General features: G+C 36.0%; 2 protein-coding genes across 5 annotated transcripts in view; both read right to left on the bottom strand.

Moving 5' to 3' along the window:
• Positions 1-25,061, bottom strand: part of Br140 (bromodomain-containing protein 140) — a 75,313-nt gene extending 50,252 nt beyond the window's left edge. For 2 of the 4 annotated variants that reach the window (XM_069827930.1, XM_069827932.1), the window contains exons 1-9: positions 24,650-25,061; positions 24,019-24,236; positions 22,663-22,802; positions 15,688-15,865; positions 12,345-12,482; positions 11,347-11,535; positions 8,054-8,252; positions 5,044-5,308; positions 1,159-1,342 (exon numbers count right to left, since the gene is read on the bottom strand). In XM_069827930.1, coding sequence (XP_069684031.1) covers positions 1,159-1,342; positions 5,044-5,308; positions 8,054-8,252; positions 11,347-11,535; positions 12,345-12,482; positions 15,688-15,865; positions 22,663-22,802; positions 24,019-24,236; positions 24,650-24,830 — 1,692 coding nt within the window. In that variant the 5' untranslated portion in view covers positions 24,831-25,061. The remainder of the gene's footprint in view (positions 1-1,158; positions 1,343-5,043; positions 5,309-8,053; positions 8,253-11,346; positions 11,536-12,344; positions 12,483-15,687; positions 15,866-22,662; positions 22,803-24,018; positions 24,237-24,649) is intronic. The other 2 variants (XM_069827931.1, XM_069827933.1) reach the window with 1 other exon arrangement.
• Positions 25,062-25,554: 493 nt separating this feature from the next.
• On the bottom strand, positions 25,555-27,795 carry LOC138701247 (transmembrane protein 134). The gene is made up of 3 exons (XM_069827938.1): positions 27,146-27,795; positions 26,913-27,063; positions 25,555-26,316 (listed from the first exon to the last, which is right to left on the bottom strand). The coding sequence occupies exons 1-3, from the start codon at positions 27,374-27,376 to the stop codon at positions 26,138-26,140; spliced, it is 561 nt and encodes a 186-aa protein (XP_069684039.1). The 5' UTR covers positions 27,377-27,795; the 3' UTR covers positions 25,555-26,137.

Below are 27,795 nucleotides of genomic sequence, written 5' to 3'. Positions count from 1 at the left end.
TTTCGACAGGAAGTTTTCACTAAGTAGACGCATTTTAACGCAGTATGGCACTAAAAGAAAAGTTTTAACGTTGGAAGAAAAAGTTGAAGAAATTCATCAAATTGAGAATGGAATTAAAAAAGCTTACGTCTATCGTGGGTTTGGCCTAATTAATTCCACAGTCCAAATGATTTGGAAGAGCAAGGATAAAATTGTTGCTGCATTTGAATAGAATGGATCGAAGGTAGGGGAGGGAGCAGTGAAATTGTAACTGAAATAATGAACATACTCGTAGAACGTAATTTATTGGGCAAGTAGGAGGCAACAGAATAAAATGACTGATTCTTCACTCCTAAGTAAAAAAGTTTGGTGAGTACTGAAGAAACTATTTTACTACAGAATACTGTATTTATAATTGTACGTGTATTTTATTAAATTCATGGTAGGCTTAAAAGTGAATACATAAATCTGAAATAAGCCTATTTCCACCTCATTAGACTGATAATATGAATCTCAGTTACTACGACACTCGTTTATAACAACATAATTTTTAAGGTCCCTTGGATGTCGTTATAACCAAGTTCTACTGTAATTTTTATGAAACCACAGCCTACTATATCGCAATTTGTGTTCCTGCTATATCATTTGCATGCGGGCCAACAATGAAACAACGCAGTTACAAAATATAAAACATGTAGGAAAATGTATTATTATTATTATTATTATTATTATTATTATTATTATTATTTTTGCCGCAATTATAGCTGTTTTCCATAATATATTACAATAAACATGAATGCTTTTAGTTATTACAACTAATTCAATAAATGTATTTGACTCTTCATTGCTAACATGCTCTCAAATTTCAAAGACTCGTCCTTGGAATATAATTGACAATTTTGTATTTTAATATCTTTTCATCTGTTTTCATCAACTGCCATTTTCATTTGACACATTCTTGGAGAGTAAAGATTGGACAAAATAAAGTAATGAATGGTTCAATCCAAAATGTTTGTATGGGGAGAATTCTAACACAGTTCAAGGCATTGTGCTGTTCCAAAAGAAAAAATAAAGCTTTGTAAATTGTCCAACTCTTGGTGTTATAAATAACAAACTTAAAATTAACATAATGAAGCTTAGTAGGTCCGTCTTTGTGTTTGCGTGCATGTAGCAACTTACAAAATCACTCACCACCTCCTGTAAGGGACGAGGGTCATCACGACGAGCAAGGTGTGAGCTCTGTAGTCTTCTCAGAAGAGGAACACCATTCCTGAACTGCCTCTTCAAGGTCCAATATGCAATAAGCCGCTGAATCAACTGGCTCTTCTTTGGTATATTCACTAATGCTGCTATCTCTTGAATTCTGAATAAGGATAACACAAATTATAGTAACATCTTAGAAAACAATCATATTTACATGATGGCAAAAAAAAAAAGTGTGTTTTTGGTGAATTTACATATATACAGTTTCTTCTCAGATACTTTACTTCTACTGTTGAGATAATAATGAAAAGAGTGACACAGGTAATAAAACTCACTTCGTACTAGGATATCTTGGAATAATACACATATACTGTAATATACAGTGAAACATAGCAAATTAATAATGAAAAAAAGACAAAGCGAACCTTTGCTGTTCAGAGTAAATTAGCAAATGGTCAGAGATTATCCGCAATAATGGCAGACATATAACTATAGCAAATGCAGCAATTATTATTATTATAGGCAGTCCAACAAAAATAAAAGGAGATACTAGTAGATGCCACTATACAACAGTCACAATTGGTATAGAGTCCCTGACCTGTTTAATGATATAAGTTGTTGTTGTTTTCTAATGCCAGGCATTTGACAATAAAGTCATTTGACCTCTTGCACTCCAATATTTTTCAAAGATATTATCATGGTCAGCCACTGAAGCACAGATTTTGAGGTGTTCCGAATCCATTTCTTGATTTGAGTTGCACAATGGGCAGTTAGGGGACTGATATATTCCAATTCTATGCAGGTGTTTGGCCGAACAATCATGGCCTTTAATGATATAAGTTGAACTGAATCTGAACAGTTTCAGGACTTCTGTCGAATTTCAGCCACAGACTTTGAAATGTTACTATGCAAAATAGGACCAAATATTTGCAGCAATTTAGAGGGTGTGAAAGTCCATTGGGCTGGGGGGCATAAATTTTATTACTCTGCTGACTAAGCAGACGAGCCTCTTCACATACTTCACAGAGTGTTTTGTCATGGCTGAGCAGAGTGCAAGTGTAGTGATTTCGTGATAAAAACATCGCCAAAAAGTGGCACTATCATTAAGTGATAAGTAGACATCGGATTTTTAGGAACTAAAAATTGCAGTTTTAGGCGCCTAAAATAAGCTCAAAATTTGTAAAATTAGGCTCTATTTTAATGAAAATAGGCATTTTAGGCACATCAAGGCATCATACTTATTTCTTTCACTGAAATTTTTAGTTATACACTAAAATACGCACAAAAAAGTATGTTTAAACATTAAAAAAGAATACTATATTATATTTATAAACAGAGCTGAACAAATTGAATATATTGAAACTAATGAAATAATGATTATTGATATCAAGATTACTCATTTTAAGTTATTGAAATTCAGTTCCATGCTCAGACTTTATTATAATTATCTGCACAGTACACCACCAGAATTTTTTCTAAATTCTCCACAGTTAACCTTTGCCTTTTGTCACTGAGAATCATTTTCAAAGCAGAAAAACTTCTTTCAACCGAAACTGATGTGAGAGGTGCAAATTTTAAATTAGGTACAATAGAAACATTAATACTTACTGGAACATTTACACTTTCCCCCGATATCACTCTTGATACTTTTTCCAACAATGAAAATCCTACATTCTTATTTAATACGTTGTCCCACTTATTATATCTCTGAATCGGTAGCAGCACATGTTATGATTGTTACCTGCTTCAAAACTAAGGTTGGTTCTTTGTCGGCATTTATGCCTCCAAACATGTTAAATTCGGTGAAATCTATTGCGAGTGTCATGAGATTCAAAACATTTTGTTTCCTTTATCAATGGTTTCATGACCGGTGTGAAGCAAACTTTCCACTTTTTAAATGCCTTAAATTTCGCAGTGAATGCATGTATAAATTATAAAAAGTAAGAGTAAAATGCAAAACTTTACAGTGAGTTAGGCATTTTTAGGCGAATATTAACAAATTAGGCTCTAATAACCGTTTTAGGGCATTTTAGGGCACTATAAAACTCTTTGAATACCTTTCAATTTCCATGAAACACAAATATTAATAATTATTTTTACTTTTCTCCTAAAGAAACAAAATAGGCATTTGCCCTAGAATCCGATGTCTGGTGATAAGGTAAAAGTTATCGAGTAAAGAAATAGAAAAAATGAAGTGTTCGGAAATAATGTTGAAGTTCAGTTGTGGAAAAACTCAGATGTATGACACTTTAAAAAATAAAGACTGTATCATGAATGAGTGGTTTGCGAGCAATAATGACAACATGAAAAGAAAACAGAAAGCAACTGGGTATCAGGAAATAAATGAGTGGTTTGTTCATGCCTGTTCAAAGAGCATGCCAATTTCTGGACATATTCAGAAGAGCTAAACTCTTGAATTGGCGGTGGTGGTGGTAATCACCATCATCAAGGGCCATCATTGGCCTGGTCTGACTTCTTGAAGCTATTCACCCCACCTCATCCATCATAGTCTTAGGGCCGATTTCACCAAACATATTTAACTTTAATTGTTACTTGAAGTCTTTTTAATTGATACTTAAAGGGGCAATGCATTTCACCAACACAAATTGGGCTTTAAGCTCTCATTAAACTACATTTAAGTTAACAGGTCAATATCTGGTCATTTAAATAATTAATCCTGCATTAACAACAATAATTTTCATCATGGCAAGGAGAATGATGCAATGATGCACTTGATATTTGAAAATGATGATTTCTTACAAATATGGGCGAAGATAATTTCCGAAAGAGAAGATTATTTTAATACAGTGAACGAAAAATATTTGTAAATGCGGTTTAGGCTAAGCAAAACTTAGCATTGTATATTTTGAATAGTATAGGAGATGATTTAGAATTTCCAACTGATAATTACTTCATCATATTATTTAAATGATACATCTATTGAAGAAATGTTTCATAAATCTTCGGTTGCCTAAAATATGACAACTAAATAATATGAATAACAAACTTATCATGTAAGTCTAATATTATATCTGAAGGCAAAACAATGAAGTCTTTTCATTTTGCTTGTTGCGTGATATTTCCTTGTATCTACTTTCATCTTAACCTGTTTTGTCTTCAATATTGGAGGAGACAATGGGACGAGATTTTTTGTATTAAAATCTATTTTTATTTATTTCCAACCTTTCTTTTGTTCTAAATTCTGTCAATCTGCCTCTTTTGTTTTCGATAATTTTAATATGTTTTGAGGTTATCTCTGTTTACGATGATATTTTATTGTTGTAATGTAAGAAACGAACTCACTACATATATCACTGCTTACATTAACAAACCACATGACCGTCGAAATTACTATTTTACTATGATTCCAAAGGCTGTGATGAGTGTACTTACTTACTTACAAATGGCTTTTAAGGAACCCGAAGGTTCATTGCCGCCCTCACATAAGCCCGCCATCGGTCCCTATCCTGTGCAAGATTAATCCAGTCTCTATCATCACACCCTACCTCCCTCAAATATTATCCTCCCATCTAAGTCTCGGCCTCCCTAAAGGTCTTTTTCCCTCCAGTCTCCCAACTAACACTCTATATGCATTTCTGGATTCACCCATACGTGCTACATGCCCTGCCCATCTCAAACGTCTGGATTTTAAGTTCCTAATTATGTTAGGTGAAGAATACAATGCGTGCAGTTCTGATGAGTGTACACAACCAAAAAAAAAATTATACATTAAAGAGAGTTTTTCATTTAAGAGATGTAAATTTCCATTGAATTCTCTTGAAATTGAGTTTGAGATATTATAATAACTAGTTCAGTACAATAAAAAAAATAAGATGAAAACTTATGTCGCAACTTTTTTACCTGTCAGGTGGGATGGTTGGAATAGAGATGACAGGGACTGATGATCTTTTTTTAGCAAGAAGTCGTCGTGCTTTTTTCATTTTCTGACGGGATTCCTCACGTGCTGTCTCTCCTTTACCACTTGTTGCACTTGGAGTAGTGGGCTGTTTGCTAGCAGAGGGTATGTTCCCCCGGGGTCGGGAATCATCTGTCAGGCCACCAGGTGTGTGAGCATCACAATATGCAGTCTTCTGGACTAATACTGGTCCTGGATCAAGACCAGTGCCTGGAAAAGGGTAGATTAAAATGAGGGACCTATTTATCATCATCAAGGAGTAATATGAATCAACATTAGACATACAAGTAACGAGATTAACATTGCAAATCTAGTTTTTCAGGTAAAGCTCCATGTAAAGCAAACTTGAATAATTTCAAGGAAAAAATTGTTGTAGGGCCGGGTATCGATCCCAGGACCTCTGGTTGAATGCACCAGTGCTCTACCGACTAAGCTACCCAGGAACTCCACCTGACACCGTCTCAATTTTTCCCCTTTTATCCACACAACTCGAGTGGGCTGACGAAATTCCAGAGACCCACATCGAGTGCACACAAACTCTGTGCGACTTGGAATTGTGGTTTTCTGTTAACTTACCTACAGAATCGAATCTCCTCGGTAGTCCTAATTTAAGTCTGGTGACAGTGGCAGTGACAGCAGTAAAAGATGATTTAATGATGCTTTCAATTAGGCCTACAGAGATTACTCAACGTCAAAATTCAATATGGGCAAGAAATGGTTGACAAATTTTGCTTGAAGCCCTGTTATGGACAGGGTTCTTTTACTTCCCAAAAATTTACAGAATGGCACTCACAGTTTTATTTCCCACTGGAGAAAGCTATGCTATGGATTTTATCACCCTTTAAAGTCCACTCCCCTTAACCAATTTGAACCTACGAAACTTGGAGCCAATGACCAGCTTGTAACCAATACACCACCTACGACAACTTGGATGTACGTACATTAAAAACGTGGGTTGAGGAGTTATTTGTAATTTTTATGTACCCTTTAAGAAAATCATGCAGTTAATTTTATAAATTCTGGCTAACAGCAGTTTTCTAAAAAATAGTAGTAGTAGTAGTAGTAATAATAATAATAATAATAATAATAATAATAATAATAATAATAATATACAGTAGAACCCCAATTATCTGACACCCTATTAACTGATTGGCGGATTATCTAACTGTCTCTCTCTCTCTCTCTTTTTGCTGCAGAACAAAATATGAAGTCATATACAGTCATTTATTGGAGAGGTGTTTTTCCCAACTGTAAATTCTGCAATGCTTGTGAAAAGTGACAAAGTCAGTTTCCACAAACCTTTTTTGATAATTTATTGACAACTTACACTGGTTTATGTCGATATGATTTTTTTCTGTATGAATTATTGTAATGGGAGAAATACTTATGTATTTTTTTTCCAAGCGAGCAGATGTTCTGTAAGTTGTCAATAAATTTATTATCAAAAAAGGTTTGTGGAAACTGACTCGTGTCACTTTTCTCGAGCACTGCAGAATTAGTCATTCATCAACCTAGATGCTGCAGCACAGCAAATGGGCCTCAAAGTAAATGAGGTAAGACCAAGTATCTTGAAGTAGGAGGATACAAGTTTGAAAAAGTCACCGAATTATACCTAGGTTCACTAGTTACCTCAGATAATAATGTGAGTGCAGAAATCCAACATAGACTCCTCACAGCAAATAGATGCTATCATGGCCTCCAAAAACAGTTAAGATCACATGATATCAGCCTCAACACTAAGTGCAAATTATATAAAACATTAATAAGATCAGTCTTGCTTTATGGATCTGAAACCTGGGCAGTTGGCAGAGCCGACAATTGTAGGCTGAGTGTATTTAAGAGAAAGGTTCTGAGGACGATATATGGACCAGTATGAGGGTAGTTGGAGGAAAAGGTATAACTATGAATTATACCAACTTTTTAAAGAACCAGATGTTTGCAGAGAAATTAAAGCTAGGAGAGTCAGGTGGCTGGGCCATATCTGTAGGAAGGATGAAAATGAGCCTTGCAAGAAATTGACTCTCACTATACCTTTTGGCACCAGAAAAGTAGGGAGACCTCAGCTAAGATGGCTGGATGAAGTGGAGAAGGATATAATAGCAGCAGGTGTTAGAGGATGGAAAACAAAAGTGTTAGATCGAAGGACATGGAAAAGCATTGTTGGGGCGGTCAAGGCTGGAACCCGGCTGTAGAACCAAAGAAGAAGAAGAAATTAGTCATTACCTGCTTTCAATGTAATGACCCCAAGAAATTCCACACAACTGTAAAACCCGTGTACATTCAGTCCTTGTCCTACTGTTGAAGTGGCCATGCTGCATAACTTATATTATGTAAAATGTCTTCCATGGGTATCGAAAGGAACTAAAAAAGCGCAAATAATTTAGAGGTTGGGAAAGCAGAAACTTTATTTTATGTCGAATCAGAATATGAGATTTGTGTTACAGCTGTGCGCAATTTAATAAAATGAAATGTATAAAGTACAAGTACCTATGTAAATCTACAACATGAGACCTCTATTCCTATATATTCATACAGTAGACAATCATCACAAGGAGTTCCCTTGGCCCTTAAAACCGAAAAATTAGTTAACTTCTGATCCACTAACTAGCATGTTAAACACAAGACCATGGAGAAAATTAGGTCTATGTGTTATGCACTTAATTTATGAAAATCTTTTATGGTGTCGGTATATTGACAACACCCCAACTCTGGCTACTAGCAACAGGCATCTATAATGAACACCGATCAAAATACCCCTCATTTCTCGTGAAAAACAACAACTGAATAGACTATAGTGGACTTTATTTTATCAGCAAACAGCTGGATACATTAAGAAGACTGATTGATTTTATGGTATCAGTATGGATTATCTGATTTTTCCAATTAACTGTTCAGTTCACCCCTTTCATTACTACGGATAATAGAGGTTCTGCTGTACATAGAAAGTAAACAAACCTCCATGTGAATCTCGGACTGTATCCATCTTCATGAAGAGTCCAGCCTGTTGTGCACAAGTCACGTGGAATGCAGCATAACAATTTGTTTTATGACACTGAATGCAGGCGCCAACACCTCTCTGCTTACAGATGTAGCATGTCAATTTCCATCTTGCTGGAGGTATTGTTTCTATGCTGTCTATTGGTTCCAGAAACACCTGTGAACATTTTACAATACCATAACTGTATAATATATATCAGACATAAAAATTGATAAAACTTATACAGTGAAATCCCTTGTATCTGGCACTTCCATAACAACGACATTTTGAATAAGAAAAATGAAAATACGAGGGAGAATCAGTAAATTATGAATTGAAGTAGTGGCCTACATTTGTGAATGAGGTGCCTGAAGCTAACACTGCTATATAGCAGTATTATCGATATGTGCACAATCAAAATAAAGAAACATTCATTCAATCCAAGGTGACTCAGCATAACAATAAGGCCCAATTGTATAAAACTCCCTGACTAAAGATCAACTTTGATCGAAGATCGAAAAGTGAACCGAGTTCAGACACTTCTTCTATTGTATAAAACTTTTCTGCGATCAAATTACCTTGGTTCAAATGCAATCTAAGTTCACGTGAAAAGAATTTGGCAACATCGCATAAACAGGTGAAATACGTGATGCGCTGACAGGTTTGTTCAGTGTTGCCAATCTAGCGACTTTAACTCTTTTTCAACAGCAATTTCTTTTAACTTTTATATTGCTTAAATAGGGATTTAGTGACCTTTTTAGCACCCCATAGTGACAAAATTTAATCTTTCTTTGTTGATAATGAGAAATTTAGCGACTTTACAACTACTTTTTGGTGACTTTCCGTACACTCTGTTGGAGACACTGGTTTTTTGTGCAATGTAAATAATGGCGGACAATAAGAAGAAGGTTGACTGTTCTCCGAGTTATATTGTTATGGTGTTTGATACTGCTAAACTCAATAAAGCTTTATAAAACGACAATTTTCGTTTAGTAATACAGTTAATTGAAAATTTATGAATGTACCCATCATATCCATTAATAATTAATGGTTGTTATAAACATAATATAATTATAGGTTATGTTATTTGATACTGCTGAACACGATAGAGCCTTATAAAATATAAGATTGTTTGTGTATTAGGGCAAGAAATTGAAAGAAATATATATATATATATATATATATATATATATATATATATATATATATTAATAATAATGGATATTTTATTTGCACAATCTGTCACTCTATTTCAAACAGAAAAGAAATAACTGAACTTGGATCATTTAACTTAATCGGAGAAATTTCTTCAGTCAAAGTTGACTTTAGTTTGAGACAAATTAATCTTAGATTAGACTTTATACAACACAAAATTCCAAGTTCAGCTGAAACAAGGATCAATTTAACCTCTGATCTAAGATTAAATGGTTTATACAATCGGGCCTAAATATAATGCAAAATCCTTCCATGTCCCGATCGCTGGGTTCCTATATTCCCATCTCCTTTGTTTGGGTCTGTCCTTGGCCAACCTACAAATTGGATTTTTTTCCTCACAGACTTAGTAATTAATGTTTTAACTGCTTCATATATCGTATTTCCTTCTACATATTTAGACTTCAACAAACAAAATTTGATAATACAATCTCAAGGGAAAAAAAATGGAACTCTCTGCATCATAATCCACAGTTAATTCCCGATTTACCACGAAAATCGTCTGTAGCTGCATTTAGATTGACAACAGGCCATGACTGTTTGGCCAAACACCTGCATAGAATTGGAATATATCAGTTCCCTAACTGCCCATTGTGCAACTCAAACCAAGAAATGGATTCGGAACACCTCAAAATCTGTGCTTCAGTGGCTGACCATGATAATATCTTTTAAAAATATTGGAGTGCAAGAGATCAAATGGCTTTATTGTCAAACGCTTGGCATTAGAAAACAACATATCGTATTTCCAATCAGTGTTTAGAATAAAAATTACGTTTCCTATTCAGTCTTCGAAAATATAGAGCAGATTGTGTTCTCAGACACTTTAAAGATGTTCTTTGTCCTACAGCCAATAGGATAGAATTCAGACAATTTTGTTTACATGCGGAGTCACCTTGTATGGAATGAAGATCAGACCGCTAATTTCGCATTGGGAAGTGAGGCCAGAAGCTGCCATTTTTAAAGCAGGCAATAATTTATGCTTGCTCCACAGATTTATGTTATGTATGTTATTATAGATGTACAGTATGGATACTGAATGTGACATTAACACAAAAGGCCAATATATCGTGTATTGCTTTTGGATGCACAAACAACAGATTTCAAACCTACCAAGATCACTAACTTCACAACAGAAAGTGAGGTCGGAAGCCGCTATTTTTAAAATTGGCAAGAACCTATGTTGACTCTCGCAGACTTCTGTTATATACTTACACATCGTGTAGAATATATATGTAGTAAGTATGACACTATCACAAAATGTCGAAGTTATGTGCCACTTTTGGGTACATAAACAGCCATTACATAGGAACACATACTTTCTTGCTTGCTCGACAAATGACGGAACAGCTAATTCACAGTCTCAGTCTCTGTAGCTTCAGAGATAGTCAGTTAGTGATCTATGTAGGTTTGGAAACAGCAGTTGCAAGATGGCAGCATCTCTGCACGAGTATATCAATATGTCTTTAAATATCCTATAAAATTATTTTCAAATTATCTGAAAAAATCGGTTACCCAGCATTAGCTTTGTCCCAAAGTTGCCAGATATGAAGGATTCTAGTGTACATCTTAAATAGATGAGTTTTTATCACAAGAAATATTGCACAGTTATGGTGAAGCTATGTGGTTGTCATTTGCACTGTGCAGTTTTGGCTAATAACAAGACTCAGACATCTGGACTAACAAATATATGCAGCAGGAATGGATACACTTTGACCACTTTTAACAGTTACACTTTACTTGTTCACTGAAAAAAATTAAGAAATACGAGTTGCGTTAAATACTGCAAAAATTATACACATAATTACAGAATACAAATTAAAATGGCATAAGCATCTATTGCGAGCAGAGCTACATCAGATCCCATTTCGAATATACAATTGCAACCTAAAAGCTAAACATTTAATGTTTACAGACTAATAAAATGAAGAAAGGAGCTGGACCAGGTCAGTGAGTATTAAATATATGGTTCATTATAGTGATGATGATTATGATGGGAAAACGGAAAGAAAAAGAGGAAAGATCACTCTATAAATAATTAGGTTAATTAATTACAACTTACTGTATTTGCAAATCTAACTTCAGGAATCCATAATGCACACACAACATGTGCCCAATGACCACGATCTGTCTGTTTGAAAGCCCCTCCATTATTGGGACAAAGAACACAATCTACAGCTCGTGAAGGAGACTGCAAGCAGCGACGACATAACCACTGTCCTTCTGGAATATATGGTACTCCATAACAATCCTATAAACACAGAGAAAAGGTTTCATAATTTATCTTCGTGTTTTCACACATTCACATTTCTAAAGTAAAAATTGAGAAAAAATATATTACAATTCTTATTTCGGCACTAAGTATATTAGTGAAATGGTAATTCCTCTCAGTACCTGTTACTGAGAAGGTCAGTGTATTCAAATGACAGTTATCCAACTACAGCATTTTCAACCAGTATTATGAAATTTTCTTCATTCTCAAAATAAATTACAGATACTGTTGAAATGTTATAACAAATAATTCTCTACACATAAAAAAATGCCTTTTTAGAAGGCTAACGTAGCATTAAAAATTTTGATGACTAAATACATTCATAGAAATCATCACACTTCCAAACTCAACGAAAAATAAATCATATGTACAACAATTTATATCAATAATAGAATTCGGAGATAAAAATTAAAATAAAAGTATAAATCAAACTAAACTGCAATAGATGATTTTACAGAGGTGTTTAATTTATAATAGTTCTTATGGGCCGTATTCATAGACATTTTTAGCGCTGTCTTTCGGTGGATTATCAGCGTTTTTCGTATTCATAAACCAGTGTTAGAGATAGGATATGATTTGAATTCTGTACTAGTAACCACTGGATAGCTGGGGCTAGTTTAGTACGCTCGTAGCGCGTGCTGCGAAATGTCTATGAATACCACCCTAAGATTCTAAAAATTAGACATATGGCACAATGTCTCAAACGCAAATTTTGAATTCAAATGGAGATATGGAACACAAAAATAATGCAGTTCAAACGAGATTACAAAGAGATAATCATACTATACCTGATGAACAGCTAGATTACACATGTCACAGAAGAGAATTACATTAGAATTCTGACATTCGCCATCCATGCATATACAACAAACAGCATCATCATCAATTACAGCTGGTGCCACGCCCTCTCCTCCTTTACCACAGCTCTGAAATAAAAAGGATAGAGAACAAAACGTGTGAAAATCTCACATTAGTGACCTTTACATTTTCAGCAAGGAGCAAGGCCTGATGGTATGCATAACTGTGTGCGACACCAATTTTGAACCACATTCTTACATATGGGCTATTCCACATGAAATCAATCAGTAAAAAACCTCGCATTTTTTTAATATTCTAATTTTTCCCTATTTATACAAGGTGCTGAGGAGAGTGCATTTTCAAAAATATACTATCGAAAGTCAAACGGTTTTCGTACTATTGAGCGACAAATTTAACGTATTTTATAAAAACAGGCCTATTTCAGCACTCAGACTTTGGAACCATTTACTGCAGAACATTGAACGGGAGCTCACTTTGAAGCTGACATTTAGTAGGTTATGATAAGAAGTAATACTTATTTTTATTGTATCAGATAATCTGATTTTACTTACTTTTAGGCTTTTTGCCCATTTGTAAAAATGTAAAATAATATTGAGAAAAAACCTTGCATTATTAAGAGGGATTCGGCATTGTTTGCTTAGTGGCTCAGCAATAAGTTTCGAGGGTATTAAATAGATTATTTTCACACGACTAGACTTGAACAGCACAGACCCCACACACTAGCCAAGAGCTGAAGATAAGCGAGCATTGGGCGTCATTTTACTCCCGTGTTTATGAAAACTTGTGATAAAGCTAGCCCAGCCATGACTGCTAGACGACACATCACGTGTTTGTCTTCTCCTGGCCTTGCTTGTCTTGACTACCTACAGTCAGCTGGTTAGTTCACGCGCGTACTATTTATTTTCTTTATTTGATATTTTCAATACTTTCTTATCAACGGTGAACCAGTAAAAAATATATGTTTATTTGTAGTTTCAATGCGGAATCTAACCATATATTTTAAAAATATTTTTTCGTGGGCAAAGGCGTCTTAATGAAGAAAAATCTAAATTTCTCCATTTCCATAAAAAGTAAGAAAACTGTCAATATAAACTATAATTTCTCAGCATCAAAATAAACCATGATTTTGATCACTGGATGAAAGGGTTTCGGAGCTACAACATTTTAAATTTGCTAATTTTATGAAAATACGATAAATTTAAATATTTTTAATTTAAACACTATGAAGTTCTGATGCCTCAAACTTTGCACAAAGCACTGTATCACAGTTGTCAACGGACAGAAAAAGTTTCATTGTATTTAAAAATTGCAAGGTCAATTTTCTCTATATATCGGTCGATTTGAGATGGAATAGCCCATATGAAAGAGTAAGAAAGAAACCTAAATGCACACTTACAGTGTATGTGTGAACACAATATTACACTCATTTGTATAGCATGTGAAATTTGGCCAAAAGACATTTTGTCCAAGACAAAGTTCCCTTTTTCCTTATCACTACCCATCATCTTGAAAGACTGCCCTCTTATCATACTCTTGATCCTATTTTCCCTATCCCTACCTTGATGCCAGAGGGAAGCAACAGCTCACACACAATACAGTAAAAGCCCGATATAGACAGTTGTTGGGGGACATACTTAACTCCTGCGTTATAGCTGAACCACAATATATCGAAAGTCGTTATAGTCCATTTTTAAGGTGAACGCAAGGAGAACAAGGGGAATAGAATGAGAATAAGGAGAATACAAGGTGAACGCAAGGAGAATACAATGAGAATAAAGAGAATACAAGATGAACATGAGGAGGACAAGGGGAATATAAGGAAAACAAGTGAATCCAAGGAGAACAAAGGGAATACAATGAGAATAAGGAGAATACAATAAGGAAGACAAGGGAAATACAAGGAAAACAGGTGAACGCAAGGAGAATATAATGAGAATAAAGAGAATACAAGATGAACATGAGGAGGACAAGGAGAATACAAGGAAAACAAGTGAATTCAAAGAGAACAAGGGGAATACAATGAGAATAAGGAGAATACAATAAGGAAGACAAGGGGAATACAAGGAAAGCAGGTCAACGCAAGGAGAATAAAATGATAATAAAGAGAATACAAGATGAACATGAAAAGGACAAGGGGAATACAAGGAAAACAAATGAATCCAAGGAGAACAAGGGGAATACAATCAGATAAGGAGAATACAATAAGGAAGACAAGGGGAATACAAGGAAAATAGGTGAACGCAAGGAGAATACAATGAGAATAAAGAGAACACAAGATGAACATGAGGAGGACTAGGGGAATACAAGGAAAACAAGTGAATCCAAGGAGAACAAGGGGAATACAATCAGATAAGGAGAATACAATAAGGAAGACAAGGGGAATACAAGGAAAACAGGTGAACGCAAGGAGAATACAATGAGAATAAAGAGAATACAAGATGAACATGAGGAGGACTAGGGGAATATAAGGTAAACAAGTAAATCCAAGGAGAACAAGGGGAATACAATGAGAATAAGGAGAATACAATAAGACAAGGGGAATACAAGGAAAACAGGTGAACGCAAGGAGAATACAATGAGAATAAAGAGAATACAAGATGAACATGAGGAGGACTAGGGGAATATAAGGTAAACAAGTAAATCCAAGGAGAACAAGGGGAATACAATGAGAATAAGGAGAATACAATAAGACAAGGGGAATACAAGGAAAACAGGTGAACGCAAGGAGAATACAATGAGAATAAAGAGAATACAAGATGAACATGAGGACTAGGGGAATACAAGGAAAACAAGTGAATCCAAGGAGAACAAGGGAATACAATGAGAATAAGGAGAATACAATAAGACAAGGGGAATACAAGGAAAACAGGTGAACGCAAGGAGAATACAATGAGAATAAAGAGAATACAAGATGAACATGAGGAGGACTAGGGGAATACAAGGAAAACAAGTGAATCCAAGGAGAACAAGTGGAAAACAATGAGAATAAGGAGAACAAGGGGAATACAAAGGAAACATGTGAACACAAGGAGAATTCAAGGTGAACATAAAGAGGACAAGGGGAAGACATGGAGAACAAGGAAATACAAGAAGAACAAGTGGAATATGATGAGAACAAGGGCTTGCATTTTCATATGACAGTCAATTCCCAAGTTATCAACCTCCATACCCAGTGAGGAGAAAGACATAGTTCTACACCAGAATTCAAGAAATTCCCCAATGAAAATAGTTGGCACCAGCAACTGACCGTCCCCCCCCCCCCCAAATACGAAGTTAATACACTATATACCATTAACTACTAAGATATATTACCTGGAAATAAGATTCCTTCTCTAGCCGATCCATAAGGAGTTCAAATGTATCCACAGGGACATCGGAGAGACCAACAGCTGCACGTCGTTCATTTATAATACTTAGCCAGGCACAATCTTCCTCGTCCATATCATACTCTACCTCCCCATCCAGTTCTTCCGCAGATCTCTCAATAAATCTAAAATTAAAGTCATAGGCCTACTATATTCTACATCAACAGATGAACAATTTTTTTAATTTACCTCTGAATAACTTTTCACACTGAAGAGTCTATACATCTGTAAATATAGAGGGTATAGTGAAAAATAGTGAGACTGCATTAATGTCAACTGCAGCTTCTATACTTTCTTGTTTACTTGAGCAAACAAGTTGCCATGTCAAGGTTAATGTCAACAAGCCAGAATGGGCTATGTTGCCACACAGTCACATATGCACACCAATTTCACCTTTCTAATACTCCTATTTGTCTATGATTCAATAATTATGAAGTGCTGTAACACATTTTTCATAATACAGATTCATAAATTATACAAGAAACAAATGAGTTAGTACCAGTCGCACAATATTCAGCTCTGCAACACATACTGACCACACCTCAACTCTGGTTACTGGCAACAGGTATCTATAATGAACACCAATCAAATTATCCCTCACTTTTTACGAGGGGGATCCAGGAAATAACGACCGTTCGCGCATACCCGCCGTGCAGCTGACTCCCCTTCCTTGTTTGAAGGTCAACTGGCTTCCTTAACATGTGTTCTCATAATGTTGTGAGTACTGGTAGCAACAAGTCGCCATTGTGCATTCTGTGTTACTTCAAAATGAACGACGTGATTGATAATCCTGCCGACTGTGAGGTGAGGAGTGTGATTCGATTTTTGAATGCCCGACATTTGAAACCTGCAGAAATTTACCGGCAATTGAAAGAAGCGTATGGTGATACTGTAAAGAATGAAAGAAATGTGAGAAAATGGTGCGAAATGTTCAACAATGGGCAAACAAATGTCCACGATAAAACTCGACCCGGACAAAGTGAACGACAGAATCTTGCAAGACAGGCGCACATCACTCGACGAATTGCATATTGCCTTTCCTGACATTTCTCGTTCTTTGCTTGGTGAAATTGTGTCGCAACATCTTGGCTACCACAAAATCTGTGCACGATGGGTTCCACGGCAACTGAGTGACCAACACAAAACTCAGAGAATGGCCTCAGCATTGACATTCTTGATGCGATATCACACAGATGGAAACGCCTTTCTTGATCAAATTGTGACTGGTGATGAGACCTCGGTGTCTCACAACACCCCAGAGACCAAGCGCCAATCACGTCAGTGGAATCATCCCTCATCACCCAAGAAACCGAGAAAATTCAAACAGACTCTCTCAACACAAAAAGTCATGGCTACTGTCTTTTGGGATCACAAAGGTGTTCTTTTGCTGGATTTCATGCCAAAAGGCACTACGATCAATGCAAATTGTTATTGTGAGACTTTACGAAAACTACGGCGAGCCATCCAAAACAAGAGGCGAGGAATGCTTTCGAGAGGAGTTGTGCTTCTTCACGACAACGCCCGCCCGCACACTGCTGCTTCAACTCGAGAATTGCTGGATCAATTCGGTTGGGAAATCTTTGATCATCCGCCCTATAGTCCAGACCTTGCTCCTAGCGATTTTCACCTTTTCACTAAGCTGAAAGACTTTCTGGGTGGTACGCGTTTTGGAAGTGATGAAGAGTTGAAGAAGACAGTGAACACCTGGCTTAATGAACTGGTGGCAGAGGAGTATAACACGGGAATTCTAAAGCTAGTGAACAGATATGACAAATGTTTAAATGTAGGTGGTGATTATGTAGAGAAGTAAAAGAAGCTTCAGTTATGTAACAGATTTTGTTTTTTTCAAATAAATGTATTTTTTTTAATTATTACAACAAAACGGTCGTTATTTCCTGGATCCCCCTCGTACAATAAATCCTAACTGAAGGCTATTGTGGACTACAATGGACTCTATGTTATCAGAAGACATCAGCTTTATTGGTACTAAAAGCTAAAAATGCCATCAAGTATAGTAGAGTGGGTGTGGTGTCTGTTGGGAGGATTTTTCTAGGCCTAATTCACAAGTCTCCGAATTCTAATTGTAGGTAAATGAGTCAGAAGGACTGCAGCATGAAACTTGTAAACCGCATGCTGATGTGTAAATTATGATTAAGTCAATTTATAGTATCAAAAGAAAATACAGACAATATTTTGTTAATGATCTTAACCAGTGCTTTTTTTCTGGAAAAAAGTTTACCGGAACTTTATCACTCGATCACAATATACAACAAAAACGTAGGTTTAAAAATATTAGGCCTACATACCTTATATTACAATAAGTTCCAAACAGAACTCATCAATTTTAAGAATAACGGAAATTTTGCGATTTCGAGCTATAGTTTCAGGATCAATAACGGAAGATGGCAGCACTAGATTTCATGAGCTACTTTTGTATCAACGATAATAATGAGAAAATGTAAACTCTTGGACTCGGCAGTGGCGGCAATTTTAATTTTCAATTTCGCTTATAAAATATATCTCGTTGGAATTTGTAATGGCAAAAAGTTTACCGGAATGCGTTCCGGTTGAAAAAAAGCGCGGATCTTAACTGTAACAGACATATCAGCGCATAGTTTACAAAATCCATGCTGCAGTCCATGTGACTCATTAACCTAGTGTTAGATTTTGAAGACTTATGAATCAGGCCTACAAACTCTCCCAATTGACACCACATCCAGCCTAGTATAATCGATGGCATTCTTAGCTTTTAGTGCCTGTAAATCTGATAACTAGTTATCCTTACGGATACATTAAGAAAAGATTGATTGATTGATTGGTAGATTAATGCTTCTTAAAAAGAAAATATTTCCTCACTCCTCTCTCTGCTTTATTTAAACACCAATACATTATGTTAGCGAATAGCAAACACCGAATAATTTTCAAAAACTGAAACACAGTCTTTTGTGATAAAATTAGGAGAGAGTCCCTCCCTCCTCCTCTCGCTCTCTCTCTCTCTCTCTTTTTTTTTCGAGGACAACATTTTTTTCTAAGGCATAACCAAAATACCAACAACTTCACCAAAGTTTTCCTCTATATAGTGGCAGCCATTCAAACCACTGAAATCAAATGAAGCATTTGAAAGATTACGAAAATATATAGTAATAATAATACTAATAATATAAAGAGATGTATATTATATTCATTTACATTTTCATATTCTTTTAGGTGGTTCATTTGACTCCAGTGGTGAGGAAATGTGGTGGGCTCAATAGTGTTGATGATTCTTCAGTTTTACTATATTAACCTGAAGATGGAAGCTGTATGCAATTTTGAAATACTGGAAATTTAAGTCCCAGCACATAATGGAATATCAAAGTCTTCTTATGAACATTTTTTCTGCAGTTACATACTAACAAGAGTGAATGTCTTTAAAATAAAGTTAAATGAACTATGGTATTCCAGTTGGCTTCAAACATCTACTAGCAAACTCAGGGAAATTAGAACTGCTTCCAGTTTGTCCTATCCAACTGAACATCTATCACGAAGGAATCAAGTTCTCATCAACCAACTACGTATTGGACATACCAAGCTCACACATGGTTATTTACTAAAGAAGACATCTCCTCCAGTTTGTAACACTTGCAGAGAAACTCTTTCTGTGAAGCATATCATCCAGGACTGTTATCAATATAATCAGTTACGTCAAAAACTAAAAATCCCCATCGATATAACAAGGTCTCTTGGTGATCCTTCTTACTGCAATAAAGGTAAAGGTATCCCCGTAACATGTCATGAAGACACTTGGGGGGCATGGAGGTAGAGCCCCATGCTTTCCATGACCTCGGCACTAGAATGAGGTGGTATAGTGTCATAAAATATTTCAAATTAACTGGATTATTTTTAATAATAATGTGTAATGTTTACTGTAATGAATTAACTTGTTAAATGTTACGTTATTGTTAAAATACCGTATTGGCCTGAGTGTAAGCCGCACCCGAGTATAAGCCGCACCCTTAATTTTAGGGGGAAAGGAGAAAAAAAAAGAAAAATTGAGTGAAGAATGAGAAAAAAAGGAAAATTGAGTGCAGTGAAATTTACCTGTCACATTATCCAGTTACAAAACTGTTTACACTATTTAAACACTTTTTCTTCAATTACGGTATTACGTGGGTAAATCACCAAAAATACCGGTACAACTAATCACCGTCTTCTCCAATGTCACTGCTGACTTCACTACTACCGGTACCGGTATTTGTTTCATCACTGTCACTTTGTTCATCACTCTCCGCCCAAAGTACGTCGTCCTTACTGCCATCCAGAGCATTAGACACGCAGCATTTCTTGAAGCCTTTGATGATTGAATCTGGTGATATCGTGTGCCATGATGAGAGAATCCACTCACACATAAGGCTGACAGATGGCTTCTTGATCTTCCCAGATGGAGTGAATGCATGACCCCCTTCTAGAAGCCAATCCGAATACTGTTTTCGGAGATGGTCTTTAAAAGGCTTGTTCACGACGACATCAAGCACCTGCAATTTTGATGTCATACCTCCAGGTATGACGACTAGGTCTGTCTTCAATGCAGTAATTTTCTTCTTTACTTCGGGTGTGAGGTGACCTTTAAAGGCATCCAATACCAACATAGCCCTCTTACAGAGCAGCGCACCTGGTCTGCGATTCCAAACCGTAGCTAGTCAGTCCATCATTAGTTCGGTTGTCATCCATCGTTTCTCTTGGCAACGAATCACTAATCCCTTAGGTAAATTCTCCTTGGGCATAGTTTTACGCTTCAGAATAACGTACGGAGGCAGTTTTCCTCCATCTGCCGTAACCGCCAGCATCACAGTGATTCTTTGTTTTTCATTTCCAGTTGTTCTCAATGATATGTTTTTCGCCCCTTTATTGTCAACTGTCATATTGCTCGGCATGTCCCAAAATACGGGCGTCTCGTCAGCATTGCCGATCTGGTGTAATGGGTAAGAGTGGCGCTGACGCAATTCAATGACGTGCCTCTGGAAGTTGATGAGTTTCTCAGTAAAATCCTCTGGCAGTTTCTGTGCTAATGAAGTGCTTCGTCGGAGAACAAGGCCACTTCTACGCATAAACCTGCGGCACCAACCTATACTCCCATGGAATTCTGTCTGTGGAATGTTTAGGGTCTTCGCTATTTCCAACGATTTTACCTGGATTACTTGTCGAGAGATAGGCAACCCTTCTTTCCTTTTGTCTTGTACAAAGGAAAGGACCCTACGTTCTAGTTCAGGGTATTTCCCAGCCTTGGGTCCTCTGAAAGATTTTCTGGTTGTATTGGCATTTTTCAGTTTATCCTCCGAGGCGATCCAGCGCTGCACATTAGACTCATCCACACTAAACTTTTTGCCGGCTTCTCTATTAGACGTACTCCTAGCATGACGAATAACTGCAAGTTTGAAACTAGCGTCATAACTGCGCCGAATTCCCAAGCTTGTTGAAGCTTTTCTTTCTACGTTTCCGCTCATGGCTTAACCCGTAGCTACATACAAACTGTTTTAATCTGTCCTATCATACAAAAGAGTACGATCACTGTAATATGAAACTGGTACATTGTTGCGTCATATACCATACGACTGCTGACAATTTCAAACACGAGCGCGTGGCATTGTTGCTCCATTTCAAAATGATAAAATTACCGGTAGCAACATGCGCCACATTTCAAGTTTAAATTTATCAGCCGCGCAAATAAGCCGCACCCCAACTTTTCGAGTTTGAAATTTGAATAAAAAGTGCGGCTTATATTCGGGCCAATACGGTAAGTGTCACGATATGACTTTTATTACAAGTTAAAGCGACAATAAATAAATAAAAAAAAAAGTGAATATATTTAGTGAAAATACTATTTTCTCAAAATTGAGTTAAGTTAGAGCTTATATCTTTGCTCAGCAACCTAGCAACATTTTTCATCTATTTTTTTACTTGTCATATATGATCAGAAATATTTTCATATTTTTCACATTCATTCTACATACAATAGGTAGGCCTACACATATGCAGACACTTGTATTTCCCTATTTTGACTATGCTGACATTTTACTGACTGACCTTTCCAGCAACAACAAAACGAAACTTCAACGTGCTCATAATTTGTGTGTACGTTTTGTAAGCAATGTTCGTAAATATGATCATATTACCCCATCCCTGGAAACAATAGGTTGGCTTAAACTAGATAAGAAAAGAAATTTACGTTCACTTCTCCTTCTCTTCGAAATCTTGAACTCTTCTATTCCTTCGTACCTGTCGTCTCGCTTCACTTACCTTTCTTCCCACCACAATCTGAACACATGCTCTCGCCATGAAACAATACTAACAATACCATCCCATCGCACGTCCTCATACTCATCCTCTTTCACAATAGCTCTGCCAAGACTCTGGAATTCGCTACCTGCTAGCATCAGGGACTGTCGAAATAAAATTGAATTCAAACGCAAACTTACTAGGCACTTGGTCAGTAATTGAGACTCGTTCAGACATGGTTTCTTGTAAATAGTTCTCTTAATCTATCACAAAATATTTCAATATCCAGTAATTTCATCACTACAGAATTTTGTTATTGTAGGTTTAATTTGTAATTCAGTAAATACAAAAATATTCTTTGTTCTTAACTTCTATGATAAAATGTCTAGCTTTCATTAATCAGGTAATCTTGTCGTACTTTAATTTCTATTGTAATTGTAATTATAAATTAAATTTTAATTGTAATTTTATTGTTCATATTATAGTTGTAATCCCCTGGTAGAGGGGCAGAGAAGGCCTGACGGCCTTATCTCTACCAGGTTAAATAAACAAATACTAATACTACTAATACTAAATGGTTAAGTACAAAAAAAACTGAAGATATGTCAATTAATATAAAAAAGGTGTGCCTCTATTATTTAATAATTTAATTATCATGAATATATACCTGATGTAAGCATTTGGTCGTGGTGGTGCGTCACTAATGTTGTAGGAATCCAGAACTGTGTAGCTCGGCTCGGGAAGACGCACCTTCTCTTCATTAGTCAGCATAGTTTGGCGAAGATCTGTGGAAGACTGGTTTGCGACCTGTTTATGAAGGTTTTCGAGTTAAAAGGGGATTTTTACGTTAAAAACAAAACTTAAGACACATCACACAAGCACAGAAACACACGTAATACTGGATGCTAACAGACACTGGCAAATCAGACAAGACTCACGACTGTAACTGCCTGTCATCGGGCTTGAATTCCGGTGAAGCTATAAAGCAAGTTAAAAGTTAAGACTGGCCCATTCAGCCTGGGTTTTAAAAACCCGGGCTGAGTTCAGGCAGGACCCAAGAAAGCCTGCCTGTGTGCTCGTGTGCATGGAAGTCAGTCTACGCTGGTTAAGATGAAACAGTACTAGCACAGTCTACTATATACGGTCACGAAGCTTGAGTTTTGAGGGTGCTAGAAACAATAGACTGTGCCGGTTCTATTTCGCATTGTCTGTAATGAGGCGATATTAGCGATCCTAGTGGTGAGCAACTATCTAATGTTTGCATATTTACTATGTATTGAGCTTCGTGACTGTATATACTAGACTGTGGTACTGGTTTGCAATCTAAGTTCGTTGGCCATTTAATCACTACAAAAAATCTTAAAATAATAAGATAATTATTATACATTATACAGAGGAGAAGAGAGGATAGGGGAGAGAGGGGAGGGGGATGAGAGGAGAGGAGAGAGGAGGAAATATGTTGAAAAGACATTGATAACAATTATTATGAATATCAATACCGGTAACTAACAATTGGGAGAGTAACATGAACTCTGAAACAAAGAAAGTTAAGAAAAATAGAAGGAACAGAAATGCAATTAATGATGAAAATTGCAAGTTTCACGCTCATGGACAGGAGAGAAAGCAAAAAAGAATTTGGGAAAAATTAAAAATACCGTAACCCTAATGTTACACCATACAGAAAATTACAGATCAATGTGAATTAGTCACATTGAAAGAATACCGAATTTTAGGCTACCAAAACTCATACAAAATTACCAGGAAATAGACAGTTGGGCAGACCACAGTATAGATGGTATTAGAACAGAACAGGTCAATTAGCTTCAATTCCATGAAAGAAAGAAATGTTGTTGCAACATGAGGGGAAGAAGGCATTTACAATAATTATTTTCAACTCTAATGCAATAAGTACATACACAATTAGCTGTGAAAACATTACTCACTTTTTATATCATGCTTACCTCAGTTACTAATTCTATTATGATTAAATGCATACCTGATGTATAAATATACCGGTACTCACATCATTATTACTGCTGCCATATGTGGCTTCAAATTCCTCCTTGGACATAAGCGGTAGGGGCTCAAAAATGCTGACCCTCGTTACCCGCCCGTCAACTTCAAATTCTACCATCTTTTGTGCTTCGGCATATGTCAAACCTTCCCGTGTAGGTGATGTAAGTAAATCTGCTGTTGATGTTGGTGGCCGTGCATGATGTGACCCACGTCCTTTTTTACGGCCTGAAATTATATTTTACATAATTATTTTTTGAAATGCCGATCTACTAGGCGAAATCCTTCTCAATCCGTTTAGTCCAAGAAACTCTCGGAATCTGCAGGAAATCAAAACCTTATCTTTTTGACAAAGAGTCTATCAGTTGTAACATAAAATTAAACATTCTACACTAGAAAACTATGAGACTATTGCGATGAATAGCAATCGCAATGAAATACTGTCAATTTTTCCGCCAGTTACAGTTGTTTGTGCAAAAAGTTATAAAACAAAAAAGCAAAGAAAGTCATGCTTTTTAATATACATTTCAGAGCCGTATACTAACATATTACAATAACGCTTTTCACCCGCTTTTTTTATAAAAAAAATGAACACCGCCACTATTTAATTACATTACACTACAAGAAATTGTGTCACTTACCAGGAGTTTGTGGAGGATTTGGTGGCGTAGGAGCATTGTGATCAAAGTTAACCAAATGGTACTGTAAACCACAAAGACTCTTGTATACTTTCCCACATTGTGCAACTGGGCATTCATAGGGAGGCTGCTTAGAAGTACGTAGTTTTCTACAGAACTCCAAAACGTCAAAATCTAACCCCATTTTATTGTTGGTAAACAGAATCAGAAACGGATTGAATATCTAATAATTACTATATTCAACACATTATGGGCGCCAAAGAAATCTATAACTTGACTAGATAACTGAAATATGGATCAATTACTAAATTTAAGTAGGAGAAATTCAGATAATAGCAAACGTCCCATATTGATTAGAAGCCAATTACACAAAAACACAAACACTCCAAGGCTTCTAACTTAGGAGCATAACATGGTCGCCAACACAACTCTAAAACCGGGAAAAATTAGTTAACAATGCAACGACACCAAATGAACGGGTTTGCTGAGTAAAACTTGTAAATAAGGCCATATATCAAATAATCACAATAATAAACAGTAATAATGTTCAGATACATATCTGTCCAACAAAAGAAGTGAATTTCTTTTCATGCAAAGTTTAGTTGTCACCCCTGTTCAATCAATAAATTTCTCTATGTACAGAAACCTAATAACGAAACTTCCCTCATCGTCAGTGTCGCCAATATACTCTTTTCCCTTATATAACACCATCCTTAAAATACTTTAATTGAATTTTATTTTGTACGAATGATTCCGTTACAGTTCACTTGTGAAGCTCTACGCTCCTATTGAAGCCCTGAACCACCCGACTCCCACTTAAAATACTTTAAAATATTTGTAAATTTCGTTAATATACTGTATAGGATAGGAATGTTAGGAATAAGGATCACAAAATATAAGTTATGAAATCGGAAAAATGGCATATGCATTTAATTTTGGGCCCAATAACGGTAACAGAACTGAGCACACAGTTCATACCTTGTACAATAAATTATTAATGTCACTTTAACAGGAACTGTATACAAATATCAATAAATACACACATAGCCTTAGCACTATTTACAATTATATACAAATATGCGAGATTTATAATAATAAAGTGTATTAAGTTATATGACAGATCTTTAATAGAATCAGTCATCACCAATATGCCCCAATTCTGAATAAAGTCCTTCAGTAACACGGGGTTATCTTCAGTCTCTCATTAAAAAGGACGTATAAGTTGTGCATATGGGATATTAAAAAATGAGCATTAACTTGCCTTGTGCACATGACACAAAAGTGGACCTTTATAAACTTCTGATATTAGATTACATCCAGAAACTGAGGTTAGCTTCGCTTTAAATACAAATTAGGCCAACTACAACAAAACTATTAACAATGGCGTTGCTATAATACAATCGGAACTCGCTTGCACAGCAAACCTCAAATCTCTAGAATTAACCAATGCCAGACGAAAGAAACTGCACTGTGAGAAAAGCACAGAAACAATCAGTTGAAGAGTGGGAGATGGTAGAAATCATAGCCACGTTTGCCTTTCACTGCCCAGTAAATGTAGACCACATGATAGGCGCCAGGAATGAAGCAGATAAAGCCAGCAATGAAAAACACGAACGCCTGTATTCCCGGCATGGGCAAACATATTACCACAATGCCAGTAACTAAAAGGCCTGAAAAGAAACAAGACAACATTTCAACATATGATGCACGGTAAATTATATGTGTGTATTCAATAATAGAGACATATTCGAGAAATGTTTATAACAGATGTCTTCAATAAGACCTAGTGAAAGAACGTTAGTTTGTGAAAGGATACAAAATATAAGCTATGACTCTTATAATTATGGCATGTTTTCAGGTAGGCCTATCAAGGGTATCATGCATTAGCGCACACCATTAAGTAATGTTTGAATGTAGAAAACGATCTTGACCATAAATTATTATGACAGATCCCAAAGCTGGATTCATCATATTTATATCTATATGTATTTGTATAGCACATAATAAGGTAAACCTAAATGACACTTTCACGTTCCTACATTTATTGTAATTCATCTATAAACTGTTGGAGTAAAATATAGTGCCGCACAATGTTCATTTTGAATAAATAAATATACACCAATTCCCACTGTCAGTAATACGACTGCTGCCAAAACCATTTTCCAGTTCTCACTGATTTTTGAATGCCTCCAACAAGAATGACACATAATTTGTTAAATAAAATGTAGTGTCATGTACTGTTTATTTTGGATAAATAAATACATACCAATTCCCACTATCAGTAACACAACTGCTGCCAAAACCATTTTCCAGTTCTCCCGGATTTTTGGATGCCTCCAACAAGATTGTGTTGGATCAAACATCCCGGTATAGAACCCTCCATCCTGAATCAATGAGTCGCTGTCTCTTGATGTAGCCTATTTAAAGAAATTCATAAATTAACTTTGCCATATTTTCATAACAAATTTCATTAAATCGCACTACAAATGTAATACTCACATCATCTGACGTCTTAAACCTTGGGGCGGTACTTGTGACTGTACTGGCACTTCTATTAGGATCCTCTATTCGCACTATTATACTGTCCTCCGATATGATATTTCTGTTTTTTGGTTTTAACGGTGATCTTTCTGTTGTAGATCCATACACACGAATAGCTTCATCATTCTCTTCTTCAAATGCATCATCAATTGTAAACCTCCTTTCTCGAGACCCAAAAACCCCCGCCATTTTGTCAATAATGCAGTACCGGACACACAAATCTATTCTGTTTCTCTAGGACTGCCAGAAATCAAACATGAATTGAAAATTATAAATTACACTGAACCGAACTTCACCCGTACTACACATTAATTTGTCCTTTAGAAATCTATTACAAAAATCAATGTCAAAGTGTTCACGGCCATACAGATCGTTAACCAAATATTGTGTTTCGGAATCGGCATGTAGCATGTTTAGCACGCAATACGCATGAAGTTCGTGTACTCAAGGGTGGAAGTTGTTGCCCTTGTTTAACTTTATTTTAAATGAATTTATGCAGTTATGATATCTGAGGTTGAGTTATCTCTAGAATGAACCAGAAATAAACTCATTACACTTGTTATTTTTCATTCGAACTAGTATCATCTTGCATACCTATACGTCAAGGA

This window comes from Periplaneta americana, chromosome 6 (assembly GCF_040183065.1).
Source record: "Periplaneta americana isolate PAMFEO1 chromosome 6, P.americana_PAMFEO1_priV1, whole genome shotgun sequence".
In the NCBI taxonomy this organism is placed as follows: Eukaryota; Metazoa; Arthropoda; class Insecta; order Blattodea; family Blattidae; genus Periplaneta; species Periplaneta americana.
This window is presented reverse-complemented; position numbering and strand designations above follow the sequence as displayed.

Excerpts from the sequence above, each read along its gene's own strand:
- LOC138701247 (XM_069827938.1), bottom strand. The coding sequence starts at position 27,376 with ATGGCGGGGGTTTTTGGGTCTCGAGAAAGGAGGTTTACAATTGATGAT. Across the intron at positions 27,064-27,145 it reads GGTTTAAGACGTCAGATGAT|GCTACATCAAGAGACAGCGA; the intron begins GTGAGTATTACA and ends TTCTTTAAATAG. Across the intron at positions 26,317-26,912 it reads GTTACTGATAGTGGGAATTG|GCCTTTTAGTTACTGGCATT; the intron begins GTATGTATTTAT and ends GTTTCTTTTCAG.